This window comes from Rhinoraja longicauda, chromosome 21, assembly GCF_053455715.1.
Source record: "Rhinoraja longicauda isolate Sanriku21f chromosome 21, sRhiLon1.1, whole genome shotgun sequence".
In the NCBI taxonomy this organism is placed as follows: Eukaryota; Metazoa; Chordata; class Chondrichthyes; order Rajiformes; family Arhynchobatidae; genus Rhinoraja; species Rhinoraja longicauda.
In genome coordinates this window covers 340,727-367,827 of record NC_135973.1, presented here as the reverse complement: position 1 = coordinate 367,827, position 27,101 = coordinate 340,727, and the positions used below count along the sequence as shown (strand labels likewise).

The 27,101-nt window shown below is 43.9% G+C and overlaps 1 protein-coding gene across 2 annotated transcripts; it reads left to right on the top strand.

Moving 5' to 3' along the window:
* On the top strand, positions 1 to 27,101 carry LOC144604189 (palmitoleoyl-protein carboxylesterase notum1a-like). 2 transcript variants are annotated; one of them, XM_078418395.1, is made up of 13 exons: positions 1 to 53; positions 807 to 917; positions 987 to 1,328; positions 1,510 to 1,562; positions 2,917 to 3,012; positions 3,423 to 3,483; positions 6,919 to 6,977; positions 7,071 to 7,170; positions 13,479 to 13,667; positions 15,506 to 15,606; positions 15,690 to 15,837; positions 18,101 to 18,148; positions 26,204 to 27,101. In XM_078418395.1, the coding sequence occupies exons 3-13, from the start codon at positions 1,000 to 1,002 to the stop codon at positions 26,505 to 26,507; spliced, it is 1,488 nt and encodes a 495-aa protein (XP_078274521.1). In that variant the 5' UTR covers positions 1 to 53; positions 807 to 917; positions 987 to 999; the 3' UTR covers positions 26,508 to 27,101. The 2 variants fall into 2 exon arrangements, with proteins under 2 accessions (XP_078274521.1, XP_078274520.1); XM_078418394.1 differs by having other exon boundaries at positions 7,068 to 7,170.

Genomic DNA, 27,101 nt, shown 5'->3' with positions numbered 1-27,101 from the left:
TGACTATTTACTGTGGTCTCTCTGGAGAGACAAACTGGAACTGAATCCAAAAGGTAAAGTTATGTAGTCTGCTTAAATGCTGAGCCGAGACAGAGTGTATCGGACAATCAGGGGTCCATCCCCTTATGGTGCTAAATGTGATTTTAGAACTATAGATGTGCAAGTTTAATGTAATGTTTTTTCTTATCTATTGTTAATGATCATCACATAATGACACCTGATTACTTATCTGCTTGTTGCAAGAAGTTTGCTGTGAACAATTAATTGTATTATATATCTCCTTTAGTTTATATCATATACTGTCATTTGCTATATTATGTCATATGTTATACACTGTTAAATGAAGTTTGTTTTAATTGATTGCCTTAATTTTATTCAGCACTGAGAAATAAATAAAATCTTGTGCAGATGATGAGAAGCTGTGGCAGAGGTAGATTTAGAGAGAAAAAAAACATAAGAATTTTACAGTTAGCCTTTCTCTTTACTAATTTGTTTTTGTTGAATTTGCTAAGCTAATTCTTTACAATATTACATCTTAACAAAAATGATTCAAAAATTGAGCACCCCCAGAAAGGTAAAGCAATGAAGTTAAAACTAACACTACCTCCAGGTGCCAAGTCTAAGCCAAGATTTATATTTTTCACAGGAGGGGCTCAATGTGTTATCTTTCCCGTCCAATCAATGCCATCTTCACTCCATGGCATCAATTCAAAGCAAATTGAAAATCGAGTAATTTGATCCATATGCGGAAAATATAAAGTCAACTTCGCATCCGAGATTTGAGTAGATCCAATATTTCTTTGCAGTAGGTTGGGTCCAGGACGTATCTGTTCAGAGCACGAATGGTGTTAGGATCAAAACGCTTCTGCATCGAGCTGAAAATCACCACAGAAGCTTCCTTCAACATATTTACAAAGGTAAGCATCATTTGAAACTTTTATTCTCAAATTGTCATAATTGATTTAACAATTGTTGACTTTTTGCAGATCCCACTTTGTGATGAAGCTCGCCCTCACTCTCGCTTTCTGCACCATGTTGGGGGCCGCTGTGGCCCTTACCAAGCCACATTCTAAGGTGGCATCCAGGAACTCTGGCCCCAACAAAAGGACGCCCAGCCCCTCGAGTGGGGAATCTGTTCCACCCTCCGCTCACCCGGAACCAACCCACGGCAACCTCACGGCCACAGAAGACAATGACAACCTGGTGTCTCATGTCAGGACTTTGGCACAGACCCTGTACCAATGTTCAAAATCAACTAGTGCAGAGGAGATGAAACTCAACTTCTTGAAAAGCACCACAGTGACCTGCAACGATGGAACTCCAGCTGGGTAACACAAACCTTTTCAAATTTATTAACCAGAGAAAAACTCATTGGTTACTTTTTGTGCCTCCTCAAAGATAAAAATAGTATTTCTATGACATTCAGTTTAGAATCTAATTACCAGCACATCTGCTGCAATGGTTGTGTGTTTATTGATTTCTGTCGCCTCGTGACTTGTTACTTTGCAGATATTATCTCCGGGCTTCGAAGGGAAGCCGGCGGTGGCTAGTATTTCTCGAAGGTAAGGGACATTCAGAAATCGTGCAGCAAACTTCCAATTCAAAGTGCTTTTATTAATCCATTACAGTGAAATATTTGCATTATTGAAGGAATTATTGAAAAATAACCTCATTAAATAGAAATAAGTTTCATTTTCTGTCCATAATCAATGCCAGCTTTGGAATTTGAGACTTTTTTACATTTTAAATTATTGCACAACTGTCTGAATAAATAACCTGAGTAAGGTTAGTGTGTAATTTCAAATTGGTATGTTGCATAGAAAAATGCACAGGCCATATTGTTAAATCCAGAATAGATATAATATGAAGAGGAATGAAGCACGTTACATTTGTAAGCAAAGTTTACAACCAGGATTCCTGCTGTTCAGTTGCTCAGTGCATGTGTGGTGGAGTCTGTGGAATTTCATTCTCATTTGAGCACAACTCTGTTATAAACCCTGCTTTGGACTAATTTCAGAGTAGACTTGCAAGAGTCACCAACAAAGATGATTGGAAACATAAAAGGGCAGAGGTTGTTTTGTTCTTGCAGTAATTGCAGCCACTATTCTCAGTGGCTTGGGAATGTTGCCAGGGTAACATCAGGCTGGACAGTGTTTGACAAGTTGGCCGTTTCTGCCCTTGCTCAGTGAGTGAACAGTTCACCTCTGGGGCAGGAGGTCATGTGCCACTGCACATAATCCCTGCTGACATTTCAATTCATCTCCAGAACGACTTGGATAAGTTGTTAAAGGAAGGTCTGGTGTGCCTCTTTAGGATGATATAAAAGATCTCCAGACAGTTCCGAGAACTGCAGGAGAGTACTCAATCTGTTGAACCCAATATTTACTCCTCAGTATGATCATTAAAAGATTGAGTGGCTGATACCCGAGGCAAGCCCCGGCAAAGTCCAATGACCACATGTGTAGGAAGGAACTGCAGATGCTGGTGCAAACCACAGACAGACACAAAAAGCTGCAGTAACTCAACGGGTCAGACAGTATCTCTGGAGAAAAGACCACACAGTGATTGAAGCATTAAGGGCATTTGTATCTTTATGTTTCCCTGCCCAACAGAGCAAAATTGTCACACCACCAATCTGAAACAAATGTTAGTTAAAATGGAACATAATTGTTAACTTTAAGCTGTTTATATACTCGTGTTTGTTCACTGGGTTTGCAGTAATTAACTGCTTTAAAAGAAAAAAATATTAAATTAGTACTTTTTAATCATTATCAATAATAAAATCAAAACTTACTCAACTTATTAATTAGTTTAATGAGATGACACTTGTATAAATATATTTTGTTTTGGATAAGTTGTCCTAGACTAATGGCAAAGCAAGTGAGATGAATCTTTTTCTTTTGTGAATGAACAAAGGTGGCTGGTGTTGTCACAACAAGGAAAGCTGTGATGCGAGATACAGATCAACCCCACGGCTCATGAGTTCTACCGATTGGCCACTGACACAGAAAGGTGATTATCAAGCATTGGGTCTGCGTGTATTGTTGACCGAGGGAGTGGTGCCCATCACTGGTGTTGTCAAGTCAGAGGGTACAAGAAATAGTTAGCACATCAGGTAGTGGTGCCCATCACTGGTGTTGTCACGTCAGGAGGTACAAGAAATAGTTAGCACATCAGGCAGCATCTGGGGGATGAAGCAGAGGTAACATTTCACGGCAATGCCAAAACCTCAGGGTCTTGCCTGAACTTTCTGTACAATTTCTGTGCTTCCTCTGTTGAGAACAGTTTATTCAAGTTTTACAAACCGGCTCACTATCTCGTGAGATCCTGTTTCCTCCAAAACAACCAACCCAGTTGTGTGTGGTTTATTTTTGCAGATAATACAGGATTGTCTCACCTTGTTTGTTTGTTCAATGTACCAGGTTTTGGAATTCTCTCTTCGGATCCTGAAGAAAACCCGCAGTGGTGGAACGCTAACATTGTGTGAGTTTGTGCCTCATTTCTGTACGTTAGATGCACAGGGCAGCGTGTTTAACAATCACCAAGACATAATTGCATGAAGATAAAGGGGCAATGTTTCTGTTCAATGTTTTCATGTTCATAAATCAAAGGAGCAGAATTATGCCATTCAGCCCATCGAGTCTACTCGTGTGTAGGAAGGAACTGCAGATGCTAGTTTAAATCGAAGATAAACACAAATGTAACTCAGCTGGAGCTGGAGTAACTCAGCGGGTCAGACAGTATCTCTGGAGAAAAGGAATAGGTGACGTTTTGGTCAAGACTGAAGATGGGTCTCGACCAGAAACGTCACCTATTCCTTTTCTCCAAAGATGCTGTCTGACCCTTTGAGTTACTCCAGAGTTTTGTGTCTATCTTGAGTCTACTCTGCTATTCAATCATAGCTGATCTCTCTTTCCCTCCTAACCCTTTTCCCCTGCCTTCTGCTATAACCTTTGACATCTTTACTAATCAAGAAACCTGTCAATCTCTGCTTTAACAATACCCATTGCCTAGGCCTCCACATCCGTTTGTGGGAATGAATTCCATAGATTCATTATGTTCTTGTACGTTTAATCATCCTGACATTTATCTTCACTTCCTCTACCTGCACCTCACTCCTGACATGCAGAATACCCAGTCCGAGAGTCAATGAACATCCTCCTCCTGAGCACTCATTGTTACCCGGATCACCTGCTGGCAGTTCACCTCAACTCCACCTCTGACCTACCCAGCCCCACAACCCCCATTCATTGGGTGAAGGCTCTGAACTTTGGCTCAATTAAGCCTAAAAACAGCAGTGCAAGGCACATTTCCATCTGCCCCATCACAGCCTCCACCCCCATGTTTCCAACACATGGGGAGATGAGGGACTGGGACCTCATCTCTGTACTTGCCCCTGGTCACACGTCTGGGTAGAGACTGCACAAAGAGAAGCAGAATAACATGTGCTGCAGAAAGTGAATGAAGGGTGAATATATCTTAAAACGCTTGCTGATAATGCAAAATCTTGGTTCATAAATTGAGCAGAGTACCATTTGTATTAATAACGTGAGGAGATTAATGTTCCTGAATTATATTTTGAACTCTAACCAAGAGACTGTGCAACAGGAAATGCCAAATGTTGTCCCTGATGGCTGTGTACGTGGAAGTAATTATAAGGGAGAATAAAGCACTGCCCCATGGTTACTAGACCGGGGCAAACATGGACCGGGGCAAACATGGTTACTGGACCGGGGCAAACATGGACCGGGGCAAACATGGACCAGGGCAAACATGGACCGGGGCAAACATGGACCGGGGCAAACATGGTTACTGGACCCGGGCAAACATGGACCAGGGCAAACATGGTTACTGGACTGGGGCAAACATGGACCGGGGCAAACATGGTTACTGGACCCGGGCAAATATGGTTACTGGACCCGGGCAAACATGGTTACTGGACCGGGGCAAACATGGACCGGGGCAAACATGGTTACTGGACCTGGGCAAACATGGACCGGGGCAAACATGGTTACTGGACCTGGGCAAACATGGACCCGGGCAAACATGGACCCGGGCAAACGTGGACCTGGGCAAACATGGTTACTGGACCAGGGCAAATTCATAATGACGAAAGTTGACAACTTGCAGATTTTCAGGCTGTGATTTTTTTTCCTCTTGGACTTAGTCACAGGGTGATACAGTGTGGAAACAGGCCCTTCATAGAGTCACAGAGTGATACAGTGTGGAAACAGGCCCTTCATAGAGTCACAGAGTCACACTGTGTGGAAACAGGCCCTTCATAGAGTCACAGAGTGATACAGTGTGGAAACAGGCCCTTTGGCCCAACTTGCCCACACGAGCCAACATGTCCCAGCTACACTAGTCCCACCTGCCCGCGCTTGGTCCATATCCCTCCAAACATGCTCCATCCATGTACCTGTCTAACTGTTTCTTAAATGTTTGGATAGTTCCAACCTCAACTCCCTGCTCCGGCAGCTCGTTCCATACACCCACCACCCTTTATGGGAAAACGTTATCCCTCAGACTTACTATGTTAAATGTCTTCATGATAGGCACTCAGTTTAAAACAATTGCTCTGTCCGATATGGGATTGTTTGGTTTGTTTCTTGCAGCACATTCACAACTCCAATCGTTTCCATGTGACTATCGATCTCTCTGTAAATGGTTCACATCCTGAATCATTATGTCGACATTTCTGAAAAACAGATGCTTTTTCATTTAGCACATTTGTGAGACAATGAGCAATGGAAACGACAGCTCAGAGTTTGAATCCGATGACTCTCCTATTGATGAATTTACACTAAATGTGTTCAAGTAGCAAATACCTCGATGCACTTTCCTTTTGTAAGTGGGGATGGGTTGCTGAAATACTCAGTGAAGATTGGTTATCTGTAAAGATCAGGGGAAGTCAGTGGGAAAATACATCCTGGTTATTTGAATTTAAAAAATGGCAAAAGTAAAGAAACTTAGAGATGAGTTTATCCATACTTTCTCTCCTATGAAGGAATAAAAATCTAATGAAGGTTAGAATGAAAGTTCTGGCTACTGCCCATGTGTGTGGACAATTCCAGTGTAGTTCTGATATTCCCCTCTCACTTGATCCAACATAAACACAAGCCCATCCAAAACTCTGCACCGCTCGTAATCTGCATCACGTTTCATTCATTTACTGACCTACATTAGCTCCTGATTAAGAGATGGGTCTCAGCTATGACTTCAACTCTCGAGTTCTCTCTCCTCCCTGTGTCTGCATCTTGCTCCTGTATGGACTCATCCCCAAGCTAATCGCATTACCATCAGTGACTGGGCTTTCAGTGGCAAGTCTGGGAATAGTGTCTGAAGGAGGGCCCTGACCTGAAACATCACCTATCCATGTTCTCCACAGATGCTGCCTGACCCACTGAGTTACTCCAGCACTCTGTGAAATATCACCTATCCATGTTCCCCACAGATGCTGCCTAACCCACTGAGTTACTCCAGCACTCTGTGAAATATCACCTATCCATGTTCCCCACAGATGCTGCCTGACCCGCTGAGTTACTCCAGCACATTGTCTTTTTTCAGTAGCCAAGCCTCTGATCTCTGTACTTCCCTCCCTGAACCTCTCCCCTCCACCCTTTCTTTAAAATTCCCATTTAATTCTACATCTTTGTTATTTTTTTGTTTTGTTTTGTGTTGTTGACTTTTCTCTGATGCTTTGTAATGTTTTAGCTGCAATATAATTGCAAGTTATTGTTAGTCCAGTTGGTTTGCCACCAGTCAACTTGAGATTGGTCTTAGCATGCGTGATTTATACACATCCAGGAACATGAAATCGTGACCTGCACGTGGGGATCTTTTGTATATGATGTGGACAGAATGAATCTCAATCATACTTCTTAACACACTCTCTTATCGCTGTCTTTCATGAAATAGCACTGTACCTTACTGTTCAAGTGATGTATGGAGTGGAACAGCACCAAAGACCCGTCAAGGTACATCTCAATGCCTCCTTTAACAGATTGGTAAGAGAATCAAACACAAGTGATTATTTCTGTGCATTAACTGGAGCATTTCCTCTCCAGCAGACTATGCGTTCATGGGCTCGATGATTCTGAGGGAAGTGATTAAAGATTTAGTTCCCAAGGGCATTAAGTTGGCAAAGATTGTCATGCTTGCTGGAACCAGGTCAGTAGGATAGATTCATCGTTTAGAAGTCATTTTTAATAAAAAAAGTAAATTAAAGGAAGATATTTGAATTTATTTCCTGAAGGTGCTGTAGTAACTCAGCAGGTCAGGCAGCATCTCAGGAGAGAAGGAATGGGTGACGTTTCGGGTCGAGACCCCTCTGAAGAAGGGTCTCGACCCGAAACATCACCCATTCCTTCTCTCCTGAGATGCTGCCTGACCTGCTGAGTTACTCCAGCATTTTGTGAATAAATACCTTCGATTTGTACCAGCATCTGCAGTTATTTTCTTATATTTCCTGAAGGTGGTGTTTATTTAACCAACAGAAATGATTCAATTGATCAGTTTTCATCACTGCTCTTGAATTACATGAGGGGAAGCTGCAATTAACAAGTTACGGTGTTTTATTATCAAAGTTGATGATGTTGCTACTGGATGCCAGAGTTTGGTTCTCAGTACGTCTCCTCTATCTGCTCAACAGTGTCTGAGTCTCTCCATGTGAGGGAGCAAAACTCCAGCTGACATCTTGTTGCATAAAGTGAGGAGAGAGGGCAATGTAGTTCGAAGGAGGTGACATCTCACAGTGGCCAGCAACACTGTTGTGGACAGTGGGAGCTCCCGGGCACAAACCTTGCCTTGTCATGCACTCAAAAGCCACCAGATTTTCACATTGAAAGTACCCAAATATGGCAATTTCTATTTTATTAATGGTCTTTTAATTTCATTGTAACTTGACAGACAATATTACTTTAATCTTCTGACATAATTTTCCATGCTTTTCTAAAATAATTGGCCCTGTGTTTAAGGGTAGGAAGCAGGGTGTGTCTGAGCTGGAAGACTCCTGTACATTCTGACTCTATGACTTGGTGATCTCGGCACCATGGAAAAAAACTGCAGATGCTGGTTTAAATCGAAGATAGACACAAAATGCTGGAGTAACACAATGGAAGCTCAGACAAGTTGACTTCATTTGGATTGTTTCTGCTCAGCGGCCATCCAGGTCGGAGAGGAGCCGTTAGCTGGGTTGGCAGATTGCACAACAGAGCCGCTGCCCGTAGACTGAACAATGCCCACAGTATCTGAGGAGGTGCAGAGGAGGGGGACCTGTAGTGTGGTGGTAGGGTGGTTGGCATCTGGTGATGGGAGAGGTGGGCATCTGGTGGTAGGGTGGTGGGCCTCTAGTGGTAGGGTAGTAGGCATCTGGTGGTAGGGTGGGGGGCATCTGGTGGTAGGGTGGGGTGCATCTGGTGGTAGGGTGGGGGGAATCTGGTGGTAGAGTAGTGGGTATCTGGTGGTAGAGTGGTGGGTAGCTGGTGATGGGAGAGGTGGGTCTCTGGTGGTAGAGTGATGGGTATCTGGTAGTAGAGTGGTGGGTATCTGGTGGTAGAGTGGTGGGTCTGGTGGTCGGCATCTGGTGGTAGAGTGGTGGGTAGCTGGTGATGGGAGAGGTGAGTCATTGATCATGTGCAAGTTTGGTTGATGAATGTAGAGAGATTCAGCATTGTAGAAAAGTGCAGCACAACTGAAGGTGGAGACCACAGCTCGCTGGACCTGTCAGGAGCTGGCTCTTTCACTTGTTGAGGTTTTGTGCACTGAGCTGTTGTCCAAAGATCCCAAACCCACCCTGGGCAAACCTTTAGTGAACGTATCCACAGTGATTTGCATGTGGGGAGGGGAGTTAACACATTTTAGAATGGCAGGCAGTGACTAGTGGGGTACGGCAAGGCTCGGTGCTGGGACCGCAGCTATTTACAATATACATTAATGACTTGGATGAAGGGATTAAAAGTACCATTAGCAAATTTGCAGATGATACAAAGCTGGGTGGTAGTGTGAACTGTGAGGAAGATGCAATGAGGTTGCAGGGTGACTTGGACAGTTTGTGTGAGTGGGCGGATGCATGGCAGATGCAGTTTAATGTGGATAAGTGTGAGGTTATCCACTTTGGTGGTAAGAATAGGAAGGCAGATTATTATCTAAATGATGTCAAGTTAGGAAAAGGGGACGTACAACGAGATCTGGGTGTCCTAGTGCATCAGTCACTGAAAGAAAGCATGCAGGTACAGCAGGCAGTGAAGAAAGCCAATGGAATGTTGGCCTTCATAACAAGAGGAGTTGAGTATAGGAGCAAAGAGGTCCTTCTGCAATTGTACAGAGCCCTGGTGAGACTGCACCTGGAGTATTGTGTGCAGTTTTGGTCGCCAAATTTGAGGAAGGATATTCTTGCTATTGAGGGCATGCAGCGTAGGTTTACTAGGTTAATTCCCGGAATGGCGGGACTGTCGTATGTTGAAAGACTGGAGCGACTAGGCTTGTATACACTGGAATTTAGAAGGATGAGAGGGGATCTTATTAAAACATATAAGATTATTAAGGGGTTGGACATGTTAGAGGCAGGAAACATGTTCCCAATGTTGGGGGAGTCCAGAATCAGGGGCCACAGTTTAAGAATAAGGAGTAGGCCATTTAGAACGGAGATGAAGAAAAACTTTTTCAGTCAGAGAGTTGTAAATCTGTGGAATTCTGTGCCTCAGAAGGCAGTGGAGACCAATTCTCTGAATGCATTCAGGAGAGAGCTAGATAGAGCTCTTAAGGATAGCGGAGTCAGGCGGTATGGGGAGAAGGCACGAACGGGGTACTGATTAAGAATGATCAGCCATGATCACATTGAATGGCGGTTCAAAGGGCCGAATGGCCTCCTCCTGCACCTATTGTCTATTTAAACCTCACCTGACTGTCTCTACCCACCCTGGGGAACTCTGAAATTAATGGTGATCTAAACATGAATCTAGAAATGCTTTGAAAATGTTTACAGCAAGATTCTATTTTCAATATTCCCATATGGATGGCACATTGGTGCAGCGGGTAGAGCTGCTGCCTCACAGCACCAGAGACCCAAGTTCGATCCTGACCTTGGGTGCTGTCTGTGTGGAGTATGTACGTTCTCCCTGTGACCGCATGGGTTTCTTCTGGATGCTCCTGTTACCACCCACATCCCAAAGACGTGCAGGTTTGTAGGTTAATTGTCCTCTGTAAAATTGCCCCTAGCCAGCTGTCAGGAGCTGGCTCTTTCACTGGGAGTGGATGAGAAAGTGGGATAATGCATTACCAGTGTGAACGAGTGGTCATTGGTCAGCATGAATTCAGCGGGCCGAAGAGCCTGCTTCTTGCTCTTCCATCACAGTGGGGAATGTGGAGTCCACTGTGAAGGATGTTTATGTTAACCTTTATGTGGTTGTGTGTCTTGTTGCTTTACACTTAGTATGGCTGTATGGTCACTCAAATTTCACTGTACAAATTTATTTGGTACCTTGATCTTTACACTAAACTAAACTAAACTGGACTAAACTCTAAATTAATCACAGCTGGGTATATTTTTAGTAAGCATAATCAATGTGGAATATTTTGAATGCCAAGTGCATTGAAAATGAAAGGGCAGTATTTCATTATAATGATGGTGATATAATGTAAATTTATCATTTACTAAGTTCAAGCATTAAATGCATCAAATATGCCATGAACAAGTTCCGAGAAGTCCCTTATATTCACTGCAGGCTAGTATATTTCTCTTTCTCTGCCATCTAATGAGAAAATACAAAAGTGATGTAAAGACCAATTCTCCTCGAAAACTGTCAACGTTGCTTCATAATTGGTCAGTGAGCCTTGTGGAGTGACCCCTCCTGCCCGAGTACTCCCCATGCTTCTGTCTCTCCAGGACGGCCACGCTGAATCAAAGACTCTCCGCGGAGACACTCAGATGCGGAACATGTCCATCACTTTGCTGTCCAACATGTCCATCACTTTGCTGTCCAACATGTCCATCACTTTGCTGTCCAACACTCTAATGTGTTGCTCTGCTTGTAGACTGAGGAAAGAATTTAGTTCTAACCTGTAGGTAGGAACTGCAGATGCTGGTTTATACCTGTCCCGCTGAGTTACTCCAACTTTTTGTGTCTATCCTTTGTTCTAACCTGCTGTGTGACCTGATCCTCCACATTCCTCATTTAATCTACTTCCACACAGCGATCTGAACAATGTTGTCGGAAAAATATGAGCAGGGGCTGTTCAATGAAACATGCAATTAATTGCTGGGGTAAAATCAAGCTTCAGCAATTGACATTTTAATTGTTGGGCCTATTGCCCGTTTTGGATATTTGCCGTACAACGCTGTAGTCACTGTCACAAACTGTGCAGTCTGGGGATCTGTGTCTAGCCACAGATTCAATTTTATCAGATGTATAACAAGTGAACACTCTTTAAGTCTGGACTGGACATCCTCAGGGAAATAAATGAACTTTGACAGAGAACAAAGCGGACAGTGGAAGATCAATCACTTGTTACAAGGATAAACAAAATGATGGGCCTTGTAGCAGTGAAGTCATCCGCCCTGTCTATGTTGTACCGTGACTATCCACCCTGTCTATGTTGTACCGTGACTATCTGCCCTGTCTATGTTGTACCGTGACTATCCGCTCTGTCTATGTTGTACCGTGACTGACCCTACATGTCTATGTTGTACCGTGACTATCCGCTCTGTCTATGTTGTACCGTGACTATCTGCCGTGTCTATGTTGTACCGTGACTATCCGCTCTGTCTATGTTGTACCGTGACTATCTGCCGTGTCTATGTTGTACCGTGACTGACCCTACATGTCTATGTTGTACCGTGACTATCCGCTCTTTCTATGTTGTACCGTGACTGTCCACCCTGTCTATGTTGTACCGTGACTGACCCTACATGTCTATGTTGTACCGTGACTATCTGCCGTGTCTATGTTGTACCGTGACTGACCCTACATGTCTATGTTGTACCGTGACTATCTGCCGTGTCTATGTTGTACCGTGACTATCCGTTCTGTCTATGTTGTACCGTGACTATCCGTTCTGTCTATGTTGTACCGTGACTGTCCACCCTGTCTATGTTGTACCGTGACTATCTGCCGTGTCTATGTTGTACCGTGACTATCTGCCGTGTCTATGTTGTACCGTGACTATCTGCCGTGTCTATGTTGTACCGTGACTATCCACCGTGTCTATGTTGTACCGTGACTGACCCTACATGAACCTTCATACCTGCACTCCCAATCCTTTCAGCAGATGCCACCTTTAGTCAGATTCAGTGAATCATAAATGCTAAATATGCTTTAATTTGTAATTAAATACAAATTCATTGCATAATTAAATATAAATTAATGCGTAGAGGAACATTTTGGAAGTACAGTAAACCTTGCAGTAACTCAATTTAACTTCCCTTCTTGAAAAATGAGAAAAAGTAGTAATCCAAGTTCTCAGATCTATTTATGACTTGGTTAATTAATTTAATTTTTTCCCCATATTCCCTGCTATTTCAGACAACTCTTGATGAAAACACAAAATGTGTTATTTTTGCATCCAAATTTCCAGTTTTAGTTCTGGGCAAGCATCTTGGAATTTACTGGGTTTTGCTCCTTTTGAATTTGTGTTTCCTGTGAAGACAAAATTCCCTCGATCTGTTCCCACTCCTGCCTCTGTCAATGCAAGAAAATCCTTCATCCAGCCTCGGTTCTCAGGAGATGATGTCTTGCTATTCTCGTGCAATGGGTCTTGACTCATCCATTCTCCTGTTGCTCAGTGTGAAGGAGGTTGCAAGCATCTGTCCAAAGTCTCGCTGTGTGGAAGTAGATTAAACGAGGCATGTGGAGGATCAGGTCACACAGCAGGTTAGAACAAAGGATAGACACAAAAAGCTGGAGTAACTCAGCGGGACAGGTATAAACCAGCATCTGCAGTTCCTACCTACAGGTTAGAACTAAATTCTTTCCTCAGTCTACAAGCAGAGCAACACATTAGAGTGTTGGACAGCAAAGTGATGGACATGTTGGACAGCAAAGTGATGGACATGTTGGACAGCAAAGTGATGGACATGTTGGACAGCAAAGGCCCAACTTTGATGATGCCTGATTCATTAACACACACACAAGACTCTTTGATTCCATGGCTGCAGCTTGTAGCTTTTTAAACAATTATAAACTCTCTTTGTGGATTTGAAGATGAAATAACCAGAAGATTTTCCTGAATTGGACACAGGTTAACAGTTTGAAGTTCTTTTGGAACCAGTGTGAAATTTGGTAGATGCCAGGATTGGATGCAGGATTCCACTCAGTTCACTTGATGTAATTATTAACTGATGGGTTGCTGAGCAATGTTAATGGAAAGAAGATTTACAAAAATAGAGAACCAGACCTTGCATTGTTAGTGCAGAACCCATTAGCAGTGACATATAAAGTTGTTTAAGGTCTGCCTGCCTTAACAGTGTGATTGTGTTTCAGTGCTGGTGGGACAGGTGTGTTGCTGAACATTGAGCGGATCGCCAACCTTCTCACACAGCTGGGTGCAGATGTTCAGGTCCGGGGGCTGGTGGACTCCGGCTGGTTTCTGGACAGTAAACAGCCTCGGCAGAATGAATGCACAGATGTGATCTCCTGCAGCCCCAACCACGTAATCAAAAAAGGACTCCGGTAAAGCAACAAACTGCAGCAACATGTGTTGTCTTCCAATATTCCCCATTGGTATTAGTGAAACTGGGTGCTGAGGAGGAGAATTATAACGATATCATTAGCAATATGTGTGTTATTTAAATTTAATAATTAAGCAAGTACAAGTAACAATAATTCCAGAAAGTATATGGTTAATTACCTGTTGAAAATGGTGAGGAGACTATCTCTGGAACACAGGGAAGACTTCTCAGGTCAAATTTTGTGCATAAAAGCAAGCAGGTTGAAAACGAAGGTGGCAACATAGGTACTTGTGTCATAGGTACATAGGTACACCGGGCACTTTCACTTCTCCTTCGTTAAATTTGCCCAGAAGGAAGCAACATTCTCACAAAAATCCCAGGTCCTTGCTGGGTTTTCCAGCAAATCTCCACCCTCTGTCCCAGCCAGCGTCAATGAGAATGAAAGGAAATTTGAAAGACAGAGCTCGCAATAGCAAGAAGAAAGTACGTGAGAGAAACAAACGTGTAGTGGAGACACAAGAGACTGCAGATGCTGGAAACTTGAGCAAAATATAAACTTCTTAGGGATATCAGAGGTTCAGGCAGCATCTGTGGAGGAAATGGACAGGCAATGTTCAAACAGTTAGTTAAGAGTATGAATGAAATTTACCATAGGAGAAAGAGATCTTGATTGGATGGGGGTATACCCACTGCCAAGTGTTCTCAGACATCCAGAATAATCCAGAATGAGATGTTATTCAGTAGAATGTGGATACAGTAGAATAGTCCATTTTAACTTTGGAAGGGTCTGGAAATTGTTTTACGTCAGGGACCAAGTCTTGCAGGCAAAAGCACGTGCTCATTCCTCACTAGGGTACGCAGCAGAAACACATTTTAATCCACCGTCTGGGGTAGACATGAGCTTCCCAGCTGCTTGTGGTTGCTCACCAAAACTGATGGCTGGTCCATGCGGGACAGCAAGGCAACAAGTCCAGCCACCAGACTCAGTTACATCCTTGTGCACCTATTCCAGTAACATGACGGGGAGATCAGACCATCCCCTGATGGTACACAGCAATGGGGCCTGGATCCTCCACAGCAATGGGCCCTGGATACTCCACAGCAATGGGCCCTGGATACTCCACAGCAATGGGCCCTGGATACTCCACAGCAATGGGCCCTGGATACTCCACAGCAATGGGCCCTGGATACTCCACAGCAATGGGGCCTGGATACTCCACAGCAATGGGCCCTGGATACTCCACAGCAATGGGCCCTGGATACTCCACAGCAATGGGCCCTGGATACTCCACAGCAATGGGCCCTGGATACTCCACAGCAATGGGCCCTGGATACTCCACAGCAATGGGCCCTGGATACTCCACAGCAATGGGCCCTGGATACTCCACAGCAATGGGCCCTGGATACTCCACAGCAATGGGCCCTGGATACTCCACAGCAATGGGCCCTGGATACTCCACAGCAATGGGCCCTGGATACTCCACAGCAATGGGCCCTGGATACTCCACAGCAATGGGGCCTGGATACTCCACAGCAATGGGCCCTGGAGTGGTCCTGCCTTCCCCAGTGTTCAGTGCCGGAGGAACAGCATCACTGAGGGACATCACACTCCGATGACTTTCTACTTTGTTGGTCGAGATTTTAACAGAAATGTTGAGGGATTTCAATTTTATGTCTAAAATTTATAAGACATTTGAATAACAATTATATAGGAAAATGTTATTTTTGAAAAAAGTTAAAAATAGTTGAAATAAATAAATACTGCTTAATTTGTTTGGTTCAAAATCTGAAGTAAGATTCTGAGGTCATGTACGTGAGCTAACGAGAGTTTCTGTGCAGGTTGTGGAACGGTGTTATTCCTGAACGATGCAGACAACAGTTCAGACGAGGCGATGAGTGGCAGTGTTTCTTTGGCTACCGGATTTATCCAACCCTAAAATGTAAACAAAACTGTCAACATAATGCATCCACGAATACTTGTACGGTTGGGTCAGGCACCTTAACTTGTGATGTTCCCTTTCAGCCCCAGTGTTTGTGGTGCAGTGGCTCTTTGACGAGGAACAGCTGAAAATGGAGAATATTCAACTGGGAAGCCATTCACTGACAGAGACCCAGTGGAACTACATCCAGAATTTGGGCAGAGACCTCAGAAATTCTCTGCGAGATGTATCGTAAGTGAATTATGATTTAAAAATACTGTCTCTGTACATGATGGAATAAGAGCTAGAGGAAATATTTTATTACTGGGACAAATCCTTCAACCCTCTCCACCTAATCAAGTCAACGTTTTGTTTTAGGAGGAGCTACTGTTTAAATTTGCACTCCCCTCCACAAGACCAAATGTGATCTACAGCAGAGTTTCACTCAGATGGGATTCAAATCACTGCTGAATGTTAATAGGACCATTTGTTATAGAAGTTCCTGACCCTTATATACTTTAATTTTGGAAAATTAATATTGCTAAATTTCACTTGGAACAATGACCTGCATTTTGTTGATGGTCCTCTGCGTGGCATGAACTCGATATCCCGAGAATAGGTCAGCACATTTATACAGCACCACATGCAGTATGATTGACATCAGAGTCATCAACAATGAATGCATTCAAGAGAGAGCTAGATAGAGCTCTTAAGGATAGCGGGGTCAGGGGTTATGGGGAGAAGGCAGGAACGGGGTACTGATTGAGAATGATCAGCCATGATCACATTGAATGGTGGTGCTGGCTCGAAGGGCCGAATGGCCTACTCCTGCACCTATTGTCTATTGTCTATAACACACTGAATAAGCAGGAACACAGATGACATATCGTGACAATTCTTTTGCTGAGAATGTTCATGTACCACTTCTGGCATTTCTTTGGAAATTTGCAACTGAAATTCTCTTTGAGAAACAAACAGCAATAAGCTTTTGCAGTGAGAAATGAAAGGCCGTCAAATCTCCTGCAATTGGAAGTCTGAGACTATTGGAACCAAAGCTGGAAAATCATGCATCTGTTTGAGATTAAGGCAGCATTGATATTGCCAAACTCAACGTAGGCAGACAGGGTTGGTAATGGTGTCAATTAATATTATTTTATTAGAGAAACCAACCCAACAGAACTTTGGACCAAAATGCCATGTTATAATGGCAGTATGTCCTAAAATGGATTGAGAATACACAGTTATCAGCATCAACAGATGATTTGGTGTTCAATGTTAACAAATAATTATGTGGGGGGGGGGGGGGGGGGGGGGTCAGTGGGGCCATATTACTCAACATCATTCTCAAAGTACACAAAAAGGGCAGAATTTAATATTTGGAGTTTTTTAAAATAAACACATTTGTCCTTGTACAGATATAATTGTGTCTGGTATAACTTTCACAAGTTGATAAGTGGCAGGCATAGCACAAAAACCCCCACAAATAAAACCAACGATTCTACAAAATGGTGCAGTGGTTTATAATGTTCAGATATTCACAATGCCTTATGGCTCTCCTAGTTAGTTGAAGAATCTATTTATTTAAAAGAAAACGGAGAAATGTCATAAATGTAGTAAACATTTCAAGAGTAGTGGTGAGTAACAGATTTATACCGACTGGATATAATAATGAAGAACGTTAACAAAAGGTAACATGTCAAAAAGCAATCTGTTACATTTCCATGCTTTACTTCAGTCAGAATATCAGCCATCAAGAAGCAGCAGAATCTGGAAACTATTTCACCATCATTAAAATCTAAAATACCACTGTAGTCTTCCCAACCCCCCATGGTAAACAGCATGAAACATTCACAGTCCCATTACATTTACATTCACGTTGTGCTTTCACAGTGTGAATTCTCAAAGCATTTCATATTCTGGAGTACAATGATTGCTGTTATTTTGTCATTGATTGGTGATCGTTGTGTGCCAGCAGCGACATAGAAATCATCAACCAATCTGTTTTTTAAACATATTTTAAAAAGGGAGAGGTTATCCAGGAAACTGGAAGAAGCTGCTGACCTTTAGTGTGGTGGCGTGGGACCTGTTACATCCACTTAAACCAAGAGAATAGGAAGGTCAGGGCTGTTTAACATTCCCATCTGAAGAATGTCTCCTTCAACAATGAACCAATGATGAATTGTCAGCTTGGATTATACGTTCAAAGCTGATCGCGTCCTTGTTGCAACTCAGTCAAACAGCAATGAACAAGTACAAAGTATTCGATAGAACATTTAACAAACACCTTTTAAATTGTTATTTGCTGTTGCTGGGATTTGAAAGAAAAAGCTCCCAAGCTAAAATATAGTAAAAGGATAAGTTAACGTTAAAATATGAAGATATAATACACAATATTAATTTCACTGCAAATGACTTAAGGTGGCTCAGAAATCAGTATTAGTGCTTAGTAAATGTGGGTATTACGCCAGAGTTTATTGCTTAATGTCGTTGATAATTCAATTAATTTCCATTTCAGAGCTGTGTTTGCCCCAGCATGTCTATCACACACCTTGATCTCCAAGAGGTAAAGTATTAACATGTTAAACCTGAAAGCTATTTTATAAAGTGTTATTGTTTGGTATTCTTCATTTGAGTATTAGCTCATTAAACCATGCATCAAGTGTTTATTCATTTCATCTGTGCGTTCTGCCCACATCCACATCTTCCCACATCTGCACACATCTGCCCACATCCACCACATCTGCCCACATCTGCACACATCCATCACATCTGCACACATCTGCCCACATCCACCACATCTGCACACATCTGCCCACATCCACATCTGCCACATCCACCACATCTGCCACATCCACCACATCTGCCCACATCCACCTCATCTGCCCACATCCAACACATCTGCCCACATCCAACACATCTGCCGTGCTTCCAGTGAAGCTGCTAGACAGAGGGAGCAGTCGTGCGGCTATTTTAAAATCTTTTATATAAGGATCATTTAAAAATTCCATGAATAATTGTATCATTAAACTTAGATAAGCAATGATCTTATGAAGCATAAACTAATCTACATTACATAACATTACGATGGAATATTCTTCCTTCACAGTCCTCAGAGAACAATCCCACTGCCAGGTATTTACTGCACTTTTATTGGTTTGCACCCTTCTGATTTATAGGCTTGAATATTCGGTCAATCTGACAGGTTCGGTGCTCTTTCATACTGAAAATGCATTTTAGGAAATTAGTTCTGTTAAAGTAATGGTCTGATTGCACTGACAGCTAACCACTGCTCTGTGACAACTGCATCATACCGACAGAGAGCTGGCTACATCTGCAAAGAGCAGCAGTGCACTAACATCCAGCTGCAGTTTCTCCAGAGTTGCCAGCTAACTGCAGTATGCAGCGGTACGGGTTGCACTGGAGATTAGATCTGGGGGAATATGGCACCTTTACTCCATCCGACTAACCATCCCAGCTCGCTCTCATCCCGGCTCTCTCTCACTAACCCTGATGCTCTCATTAATCCTCGCTCTCTAACACTGGCACTCTCTAATCCCTGCATTCTCCAGGCTAGGATGGTAATGGACGCAGACTGCTAGACTGTCTGTACTGTTCTAGTCACAGACGATGCTTCATGGAGTGAAGGTGACATGCCTCGTAGAATCAGGGACAGGGGACAGTCACACACCTATTTACACTAATCCTACGTTAATCCTATTTTTACCCTCCCAATATTCTCATCAACTGCTCCCAAAATCTACAACTCACCTCCATATGAGGTGTAATTTACAGCGGTCAGCTAACCTACCAATCCCCACAGCTCTGTGAGGAAGTTAGAACACATGAGGATTGAACCTGGGACTCTGGTGTGGTGATGCAACGACTCCACCAGCCACCACTGCCCCTCTGTTTGAGTTTCAGGCTCTTTACCCACAGGGTGAGGTGCTCCCTGTGAAGCTTGACAAGAATGGGACGTGCAGGCAAGGGACTTTCTGGGCAATGTTTAGTTTCTGCGGGTTTGTCAGCCTAAAGGAAGCTCACTCTGGGAACGATAACATGAGTTAGTAGAAGTAACGGAGTGGGCTGCAGTTTGAGGGGTGGAGAAAACTATTCTTGTAATACAGACAAGACATTCCAAGATGGAAAAAGAAAACCGGTTTAGGGTCAAGCGGTAGGCCACTGTCTTGGACCTGAGCGCTGGGTTTGGACTCATAGTCAATAGACAATAGGTGCAGGAGGAGGCCATTCGGCCCTTCGAGCCAGCACCACCATTCAATGTGATCATGGCTGATAATTCTCAATCAGTACCCCGTTCCTGCATTTCTCCCCATACCCCCTGACTCCGCTATCATTAAGAGTTCCATCTAGCTCTCTCTTGAATGCATTCAGAGAATTGGCCTCCACTGTCTTCTGAGGCAGAGAATTCCACTCGTAGTCAGAGGAGTTTGTGGAGCCCGGGGCTGTGTTACGTTCCACTTGAATAGAAATTTCACCTGATCAAATATTTGTGTTTCTTCTACAAAGGCTGAATACTTGCACTGTGCACATCTGTTTCATTTTCACCAGTTGACTGGATTGGAACAAATAATTCTAGCGAATAATATTGATTTTAGCCAAAATTGACAGTTAACATTCAGAAAACATTTAGTCCTTTTTAATCTTAATTATCAATTTAAGGCATCCTTATTCTTTGACCATGGTTCAACCCTTACAATTACTGAAATATGCATTTTAATATTGTCCTTTCTCTTCTTTGATGTCACAACATATCGAATTTTAGCTACCGATAAATTGTTTCGTAAGTTTTAAACAAGGTGATGGAGATTTCAGATGCACAATTGACATTAGATAGACTTCAGAGCCCAGCCTGGCAATAAGCTTCACCGAAGTTGATGCAGGTTCCCCAGTATTTCTTACCCTGTAACATGACATTCACACACTGATTGTAGTCAGAATGCTGGAGTAACTCAGCGGGTCAGGCAGCATCTGTGGAGAACATGGATAGGTGATGTTTTGGGGTCAAGACTCCATTTCAGGGTTGACATCTGACGATGGGTTCCAAGCTGAAACATCGCGTATCCATGTTCTCCAGAGACGTTGCCTGACCCGCTGAGTTACTCCAGCACTCTGTGTCTTTTTTAATCTGAGTTTAACTCTGCAATTACACTGCAATGGTGACAGTTTTCATCCAGTTCAGGCCTTTGCGTTTGCAATGACAGCCTAGCTCAGCCAGGGGCAGACGCTGTGAAGTGACCAGGGCGGCTGTATTTGCTTGCTCATTAAAGCCGATTGTTGAATATTACAGATATGCTGCAAAGTGATTTCAGAATTCTGTCAATACAAAGGATGTCTTATTGCCTGGGATTTGTGCAATGCGAAGTCTAAGCGTGATATGAATTTAGTCTGTTGGGTAAGCGGATTTGGAAAAGGCACAGACGGCTCTTTATTTCTCTGAGCGCCTTAATTAGTTTATGTAAATGTAAAGTAAAATGCTCCCTCCCACGACTCATCAGTCCCAACGTCCAATCCACACGTTACAATTAGAAAGGGAAGAGCAACACAGCTTGTGACAGAAAGCACGTGTACACACAGCTTGTATGAAGCATGTATGTGTACACAGATCATGTATGACATGTGTACACACAGCTTGTATGAAGCATGTATACATGCATACTTCATACAACCTATGTACACACGCTTCACACAAGATGTACACATATGTCAAATATGAACTGTGTACACATAGCTTGTATGATGCGTGCACACAGAGCGTATGACGTATGTGTACACAGACATGATACAGCCAGCTTGATCAACAGATATGTTGCTTATTTCCATGACACTTTGAACTGTACAGCACAGGAATGGGCCCCTCATGTGTAACCATCACCCCTCATGTATAACCATCACCCCTCATGTATAACCATCACCCCTCATGTATAACCATCACCCCTCATGTATAACCATCACCCCTCATGTATAACCATCACCCCTCATGTGTAACCATCACCCCTCATGTATAACCATCACCCCTCATGTATAACCATCACCCCTCATGTATAACCATCACCCCTCATGTATAACCATCACCCCTCATGTATAACCATCACCCCTCATGTGTAACCATCACCCCTCATGTGTAACCATCACCCCTCATGTGTAACCATCACCCCTCATCTATAACCATCACCCCTCATGTGTAACCATCACCCCTCATGTGTAACCATCACCCCTCATGTGTAACCATCACCCCTCATGTGTAACCATCACCCCTCATGTGTAACCATCACCCCTCATGTGTAACCATCACCCCTCATGTGTAACCATCACCCCTCATCTATAACCATCCACACCCCTCAGGGAACATTTTAGCAAAGCTCGCCATTTTAGCAGTGATGGAAGGGGCATGAAATGACCCAATCATGCCCATTCTGTTGGATGGCACAGTGCCACAGCTAGTAAAGCTGCTACCCTCAGCTCCCAAGTTCAATCCTGACCTCCAGTACTGCCCGTGTGGAGTTTACATATCCCACCTGTTTTCATTACTATGTGGTTTCTTCTCATTTCCCAAAAGTTTGTAGTTTGCTTGGCCTCTGTAAATTGCCCTGATATGTAGTGAGCGGTAGATTCTGTGTGGGAGTTGGTGGGACTATGGGGAGAATAAAATTTGTATCAGTGTAAATGGGAGTTTAATGGTCGAATAGTTGGTGGTAGAAACTGTTTCTTTGCTGCGGGACTCTCTGGTTTCCAACACCTGCATTGGAATTGTGTTCTTACCGTACTCGGCCATCATAGATTTAATCAGAGGTAGATTTAGCTCTTTGGGCTAAAGAAATCAGGGATATGAGGAAAAATCAGGAACGGGGTACTGATTTTAGATGATCAGCCATGATCATATTGAATGGCGGTGCTGGCTTGAAGGGCCGAATGGCCTCCTCCTGCACCTATTTGTCTATGATCCTATTCTAACATAGCACAAAAAGTAAGGAAATTTGTGTTTGGTAGATTATTTCTTTGTTGTAACAATGCTTCTTGGCAATAAATCTTATACCGTTGGAAAGCCTGTTTATTTCCCTTTTAAATGGTGCCACATTTGTAAGGAACATGCATTTGTGGGATGGGCAGCAGAGCTGAGTATATGGGTTGTGCCCATGAAAAATTTGCCAAATCTGCTCTGCCAATGCCAAACAGCTTATTCTGCTGTTGCTATTGACTCTTGTTTTGAGCTTCTGGTACCCCCAGGTGCTGACAATCAGGTGCCTGATTGGCACCTGATTGGCAGCATCTGTGAGCATGGGCCCTGCTACAGTGGTCAGTAGGTGTCTGCTCCAAGAATCGGCATGCCACGTTTGACTGATCTGGATAGGGCCCGTGCGATAGGGCAACTTCAAGCTGGTGTTCCGCAAAACCAAGTTGCGGCATTATTTGGAGTGAGCCCTAGTACCATCTCCAAAGTGAAGGCCAAGTTCCATATAACGGGGGATGTCAGAGACAGGCCGCGAAGTGGGCGTCCCAAGAAGACGACACCCGAAGAAGACCGTTTCCTCACCCTGTCAGCACTTAGGAACCGTAGGCTGTCTTCTACAGATTTGCAGTCAAGGTTTGCAGGACGATATGGCCGACGGCTCTCTGCCCAGACAATTCGGAACAGACTGCACGCAGCCGATCTCCGGTCTCATAGGGCTGCCAGGAGGCCTGCCATGACTGCCCTTCACCGTCAGGCCCGTTTGCGCTGGTGTCGGCAACACGTGCACTGGAACCTGAACATGTGGAGGAACGTTATGTTCAGCGATGAGTCCAGATTCTGCCTACGGCAGTTGGATCATAGGGTCAAAGTGTGGAGAAGACGCGGAGGACGCTATGCTAATTGCTGCGCCGATAGAGTAACATCTTTTGGTGGAGGCAGTGTGATGGTGTGGGGCGGCATCTCCCTCACTGGAAAAACGAGGCTTGTCATCATTGGAGGCAATCTCAATGCAGAGAGATATCGAGATGAGATTCTGCAACCAGTGGCAATCCCATATCTCCATAGTCTGGGACCGAACTCTATCCTCCAAGATGACAATGCTCGCCCCCACAGAGCAGGGTTTCTCAGAGACTACCTCCAGAATTTGGGAGTGGAGAGGATGGAATGGCCTGCGAGCAGTCCTGACCTCAACCCCGTTGAACACTTGTGGGATCAGCTGGGGCGTGCTGTTCGTGCCAGAGTGACCAACACAACCACGTTGGCTGACTTGCAACAAATGCTGGTTGAAGAATGGGATGCCATCCCACAACAGTGTGTGACCAGGCTGGTGACCAGCATGAGGAGGAGGTGCCAGGCTGTTGTGGCTGTGTATGGTTCTTCCACACGCTACTGAGGCTCCTGTTTATTAAATGAATAAATTGTTAAATTGCCAATATGTCTTGTTTCTTCAGACTTCAATCATCCAATCCACCAAACAACACCGAACGAGAGTCAATGGCAGAATAAGCTGTTTGGCATTGGCAGAGAAGATTTGGCAGATTTTTCATGGGCGCAACCCACATACTCAGCTCTGCTGCTCATCCCACAAATGCATGTTCCTTACAAATGTGGCACCATTTAAAAGGGAAATAAACAGGCTTTCCAACGGTATAAGATTTATTGCCAAGAAGCATTGTTACAACCAAGAAATAATCTACCAAACACAAATTTCCTTACTTTTTGTGCTATGTTTATGTGTAACCATCACCCCTCATCCACCGCCCTAACTTCATCAATCTACCAATAAGAAGACATTTTAGTTTGTAAACAGAAATGTTGATTTCTGTTTAGTTCATGATGGTAATGGTTAGTTTGTGATAGTAATGATTACTTCATTAATTTACATTGCTTTGGGAGTTGTCGATGTCAGTCACTCAGAGTGAATAAGGCCCAGTTACATTTCTAACTGTTTTGTTGCCAAACTGTTTCCAAATCACACTGTTGATTCCAACTGAAACATGCAGACTGCCTGATGTTTTTGTTCTTGCATTTATTATCAAGCGCAGGTCAATGGGGAAATACCCAGAGAGCTGGTGTTGTTTTAATTTGCAATTGGGGCTTCTTGGTCTAGAAGCCTCCGAAGAAATCACTGATTTGCATCTCTCCCGACAGTGGTGAAATGACCATCGCTGTTCTTTAATGTGGTGTTTGGTGCCGGGAGTCACCCCTGGCTAATCTCTAGCAGTGGTGCTGATAGAGTTTGCAGGGCAGGTCACTTCATTGCCAAGTTAATATTGGGCACAGATATCTTGAAGAAAACTTTAAGTGTTTGAGTAACTCAGCAGGTGAAACCACTGAATCCTCCAGCACTTGTGTTTTGCTCAGAATTCCAACAAATACAGTTCCTTGTTTCTCTCTTGAAGAAAACGTTGTCCACCAGCCTTATGTAGAGAGAACCACAGCAGGAACTTGCCTGGGGTGGAGTGAGGTGGATGGGGAAGTGACAGGTTAGGGAATGGGTTGTGCTCTTTAGCTGCTGCTCAACACACAGGAACTTGATTCATACAGTTACACTGATGTAGCAAAAGCAGAGTATTGAAGGAAAGGACTGGCCTTTAGAGGATGACCGGAAGGTAGAAGAGGCAGGTGTACCTCTCTGATATAAACCCGTGGTGACTACACTCCAGAATCGAGGCCACCGTTTGCAGTTAACGCTTGTGTTAGTGAATGCTCCAAGCAAGAGAATGATCGTTACACTCAATATCCACAAGACAAGTTCTTTTATCAAACTGCCCCACGGCTCCACGCCACAGAACAATGTTCATGACGAGATACTGGAAAGGTCTTGCCGAAAACAGAGCTACAATTCACAACTTCCTTCAATGTGACACAATGTGCCTTTGGTCAATCCAAGACCAGGCCTGACACAAACCCCACAGACAGGTGCAATTCCTGTCTGCTCATACCCTTCTGAGATGTGGATCACGTACAGTAGTCACTGGGAAAACACTGCCAGCGTTGTCTGCAAAACATCCCCCAATGTACTAGGAGGATTAATCGGTGGCCTCTCCGTCAGCCCTGACTCTGCATGAGTAGTGGTTCCAGAGTCAGTGAAGGGCTAACTCATGGTTCATCTTCCTGACACCATTTACCATGCGTTATCAGAAGGAATTATACTTACCCAGCCAGGAATACACTGAGCCATGTGTAATCACTGTTATAATTCAGGAGACATTGCAGCCAATTTGTGCGATTTTTATGATAATTACTGAGAATCTGTCAGAGACATTACTGAGGGACTAACGTTTGTGGGGACAACGGGAACAAAATTATTCAGAATAACACCACAGAAACGTTTAGCATCACCTGAGAAAAGAGGTAGGTTCTTACTAATGTCTCACCTGGAAGGCGTTCACCTGTAATCGCTGCGTCGCCACGTATTTCTGACTCAGACAATGAGCTACCCACTGAGTCTTGGCGGACACATTGAGCTGGCCAAAGCTCAAAGTGCAGAATCATTGTTGTTTTGGAGTTAATGGTTTATTAGAAGCTTTCAAAATTGTGTCATATTTCCAAATTAATGAAACTATTAAGATGTGAAGACGACGGGATTCTGTGTCAATTTCTAACAACTTTCTTCACTCATATTAACTGTTGTACAATGTTTTTTAGCAACTGGCTGGACTTCCAAGTGCGAGGGACCTCCTTGAACCGAGCGCTACAATGTTGGGACCGGAGTCTTCAGGAAAACAAGAACTCGCGGCCCGCAGCCAGGAACTGTTCCTTCCACCTTCTCGACCAGTGCCGTCTGCCGCACTGTAACCCCACCTGCCCAGCCCTGCGTGACCAGGTGACAGGGCAGGAGGTGAACCTGGTCCAGCTGCTAATGAATATGGGCTTCGATGTGCAGAGAATATCCCAGCAGTTGGGAGTGGCACCCCGGCAACTGCTGGGGATGCTCAGTAACGGTGGCTAGTCTAGCCCTGGCCACTCCTCCCTCTCAGTAACGGTGGCTAGTCTAGCCCTGGCCACTCCTCCCTCTCAGTAACGGTGGCTAGTCTAGCCCCGGCCACTCCTCTCAGTAACGGTGGCTAGTCTAGCCCTGGCCACTCCTCCCTCTCCGTAACGGTGGCTAGTCTAGCCCTGGCCACTCCTCCCTCTCCGTAACGGTGGCTAGTCTAGCCCCGGCCACTCCTCCCTCTCCGTAACGGTGACTAGTCTAGCCCTGGCCACTCCTCTCAGTAACGGTGGCTAGTCTAGCCCTGGCCACTCCTCCCTCTCCGTAACGGTGGCTAGTCTAGCCCCGGCCACTCCTCCCTCTCAGTAACGGTGGCTAGTCTATGGATTTGAATAATGATACTATAATTATGACTTGTGCAAACATCAAACGTAAAAATCAAACCAATTATTTCAAATATTATATACTAATTATTCATACTAATAACTTATATTTCCATTAACATGCATTTATCTGTGTAATGTACACTATTATCACTCTTATGTTACTTGTATGTGTGATTGAGTAACTTTCTGACTTGTTTCAGATGAAGTACATGTAAGGAGATAGTTT

Excerpts from the sequence above, each read along its gene's own strand:
- LOC144604189 (XM_078418394.1), top strand. The coding sequence starts at position 1,000 with ATGAAGCTCGCCCTCACTCTCGCTTTCTGCACCATGTTGGGGGCCGCT. Across the intron at positions 3,484-6,918 it reads TGGTGGAACGCTAACATTGT|CACTGTACCTTACTGTTCAA; the intron begins GTGAGTTTGTGC and ends TTCATGAAATAG. Across the intron at positions 18,149-26,203 it reads CACACCTTGATCTCCAAGAG|CAACTGGCTGGACTTCCAAG; the intron begins GTAAAGTATTAA and ends AATGTTTTTTAG.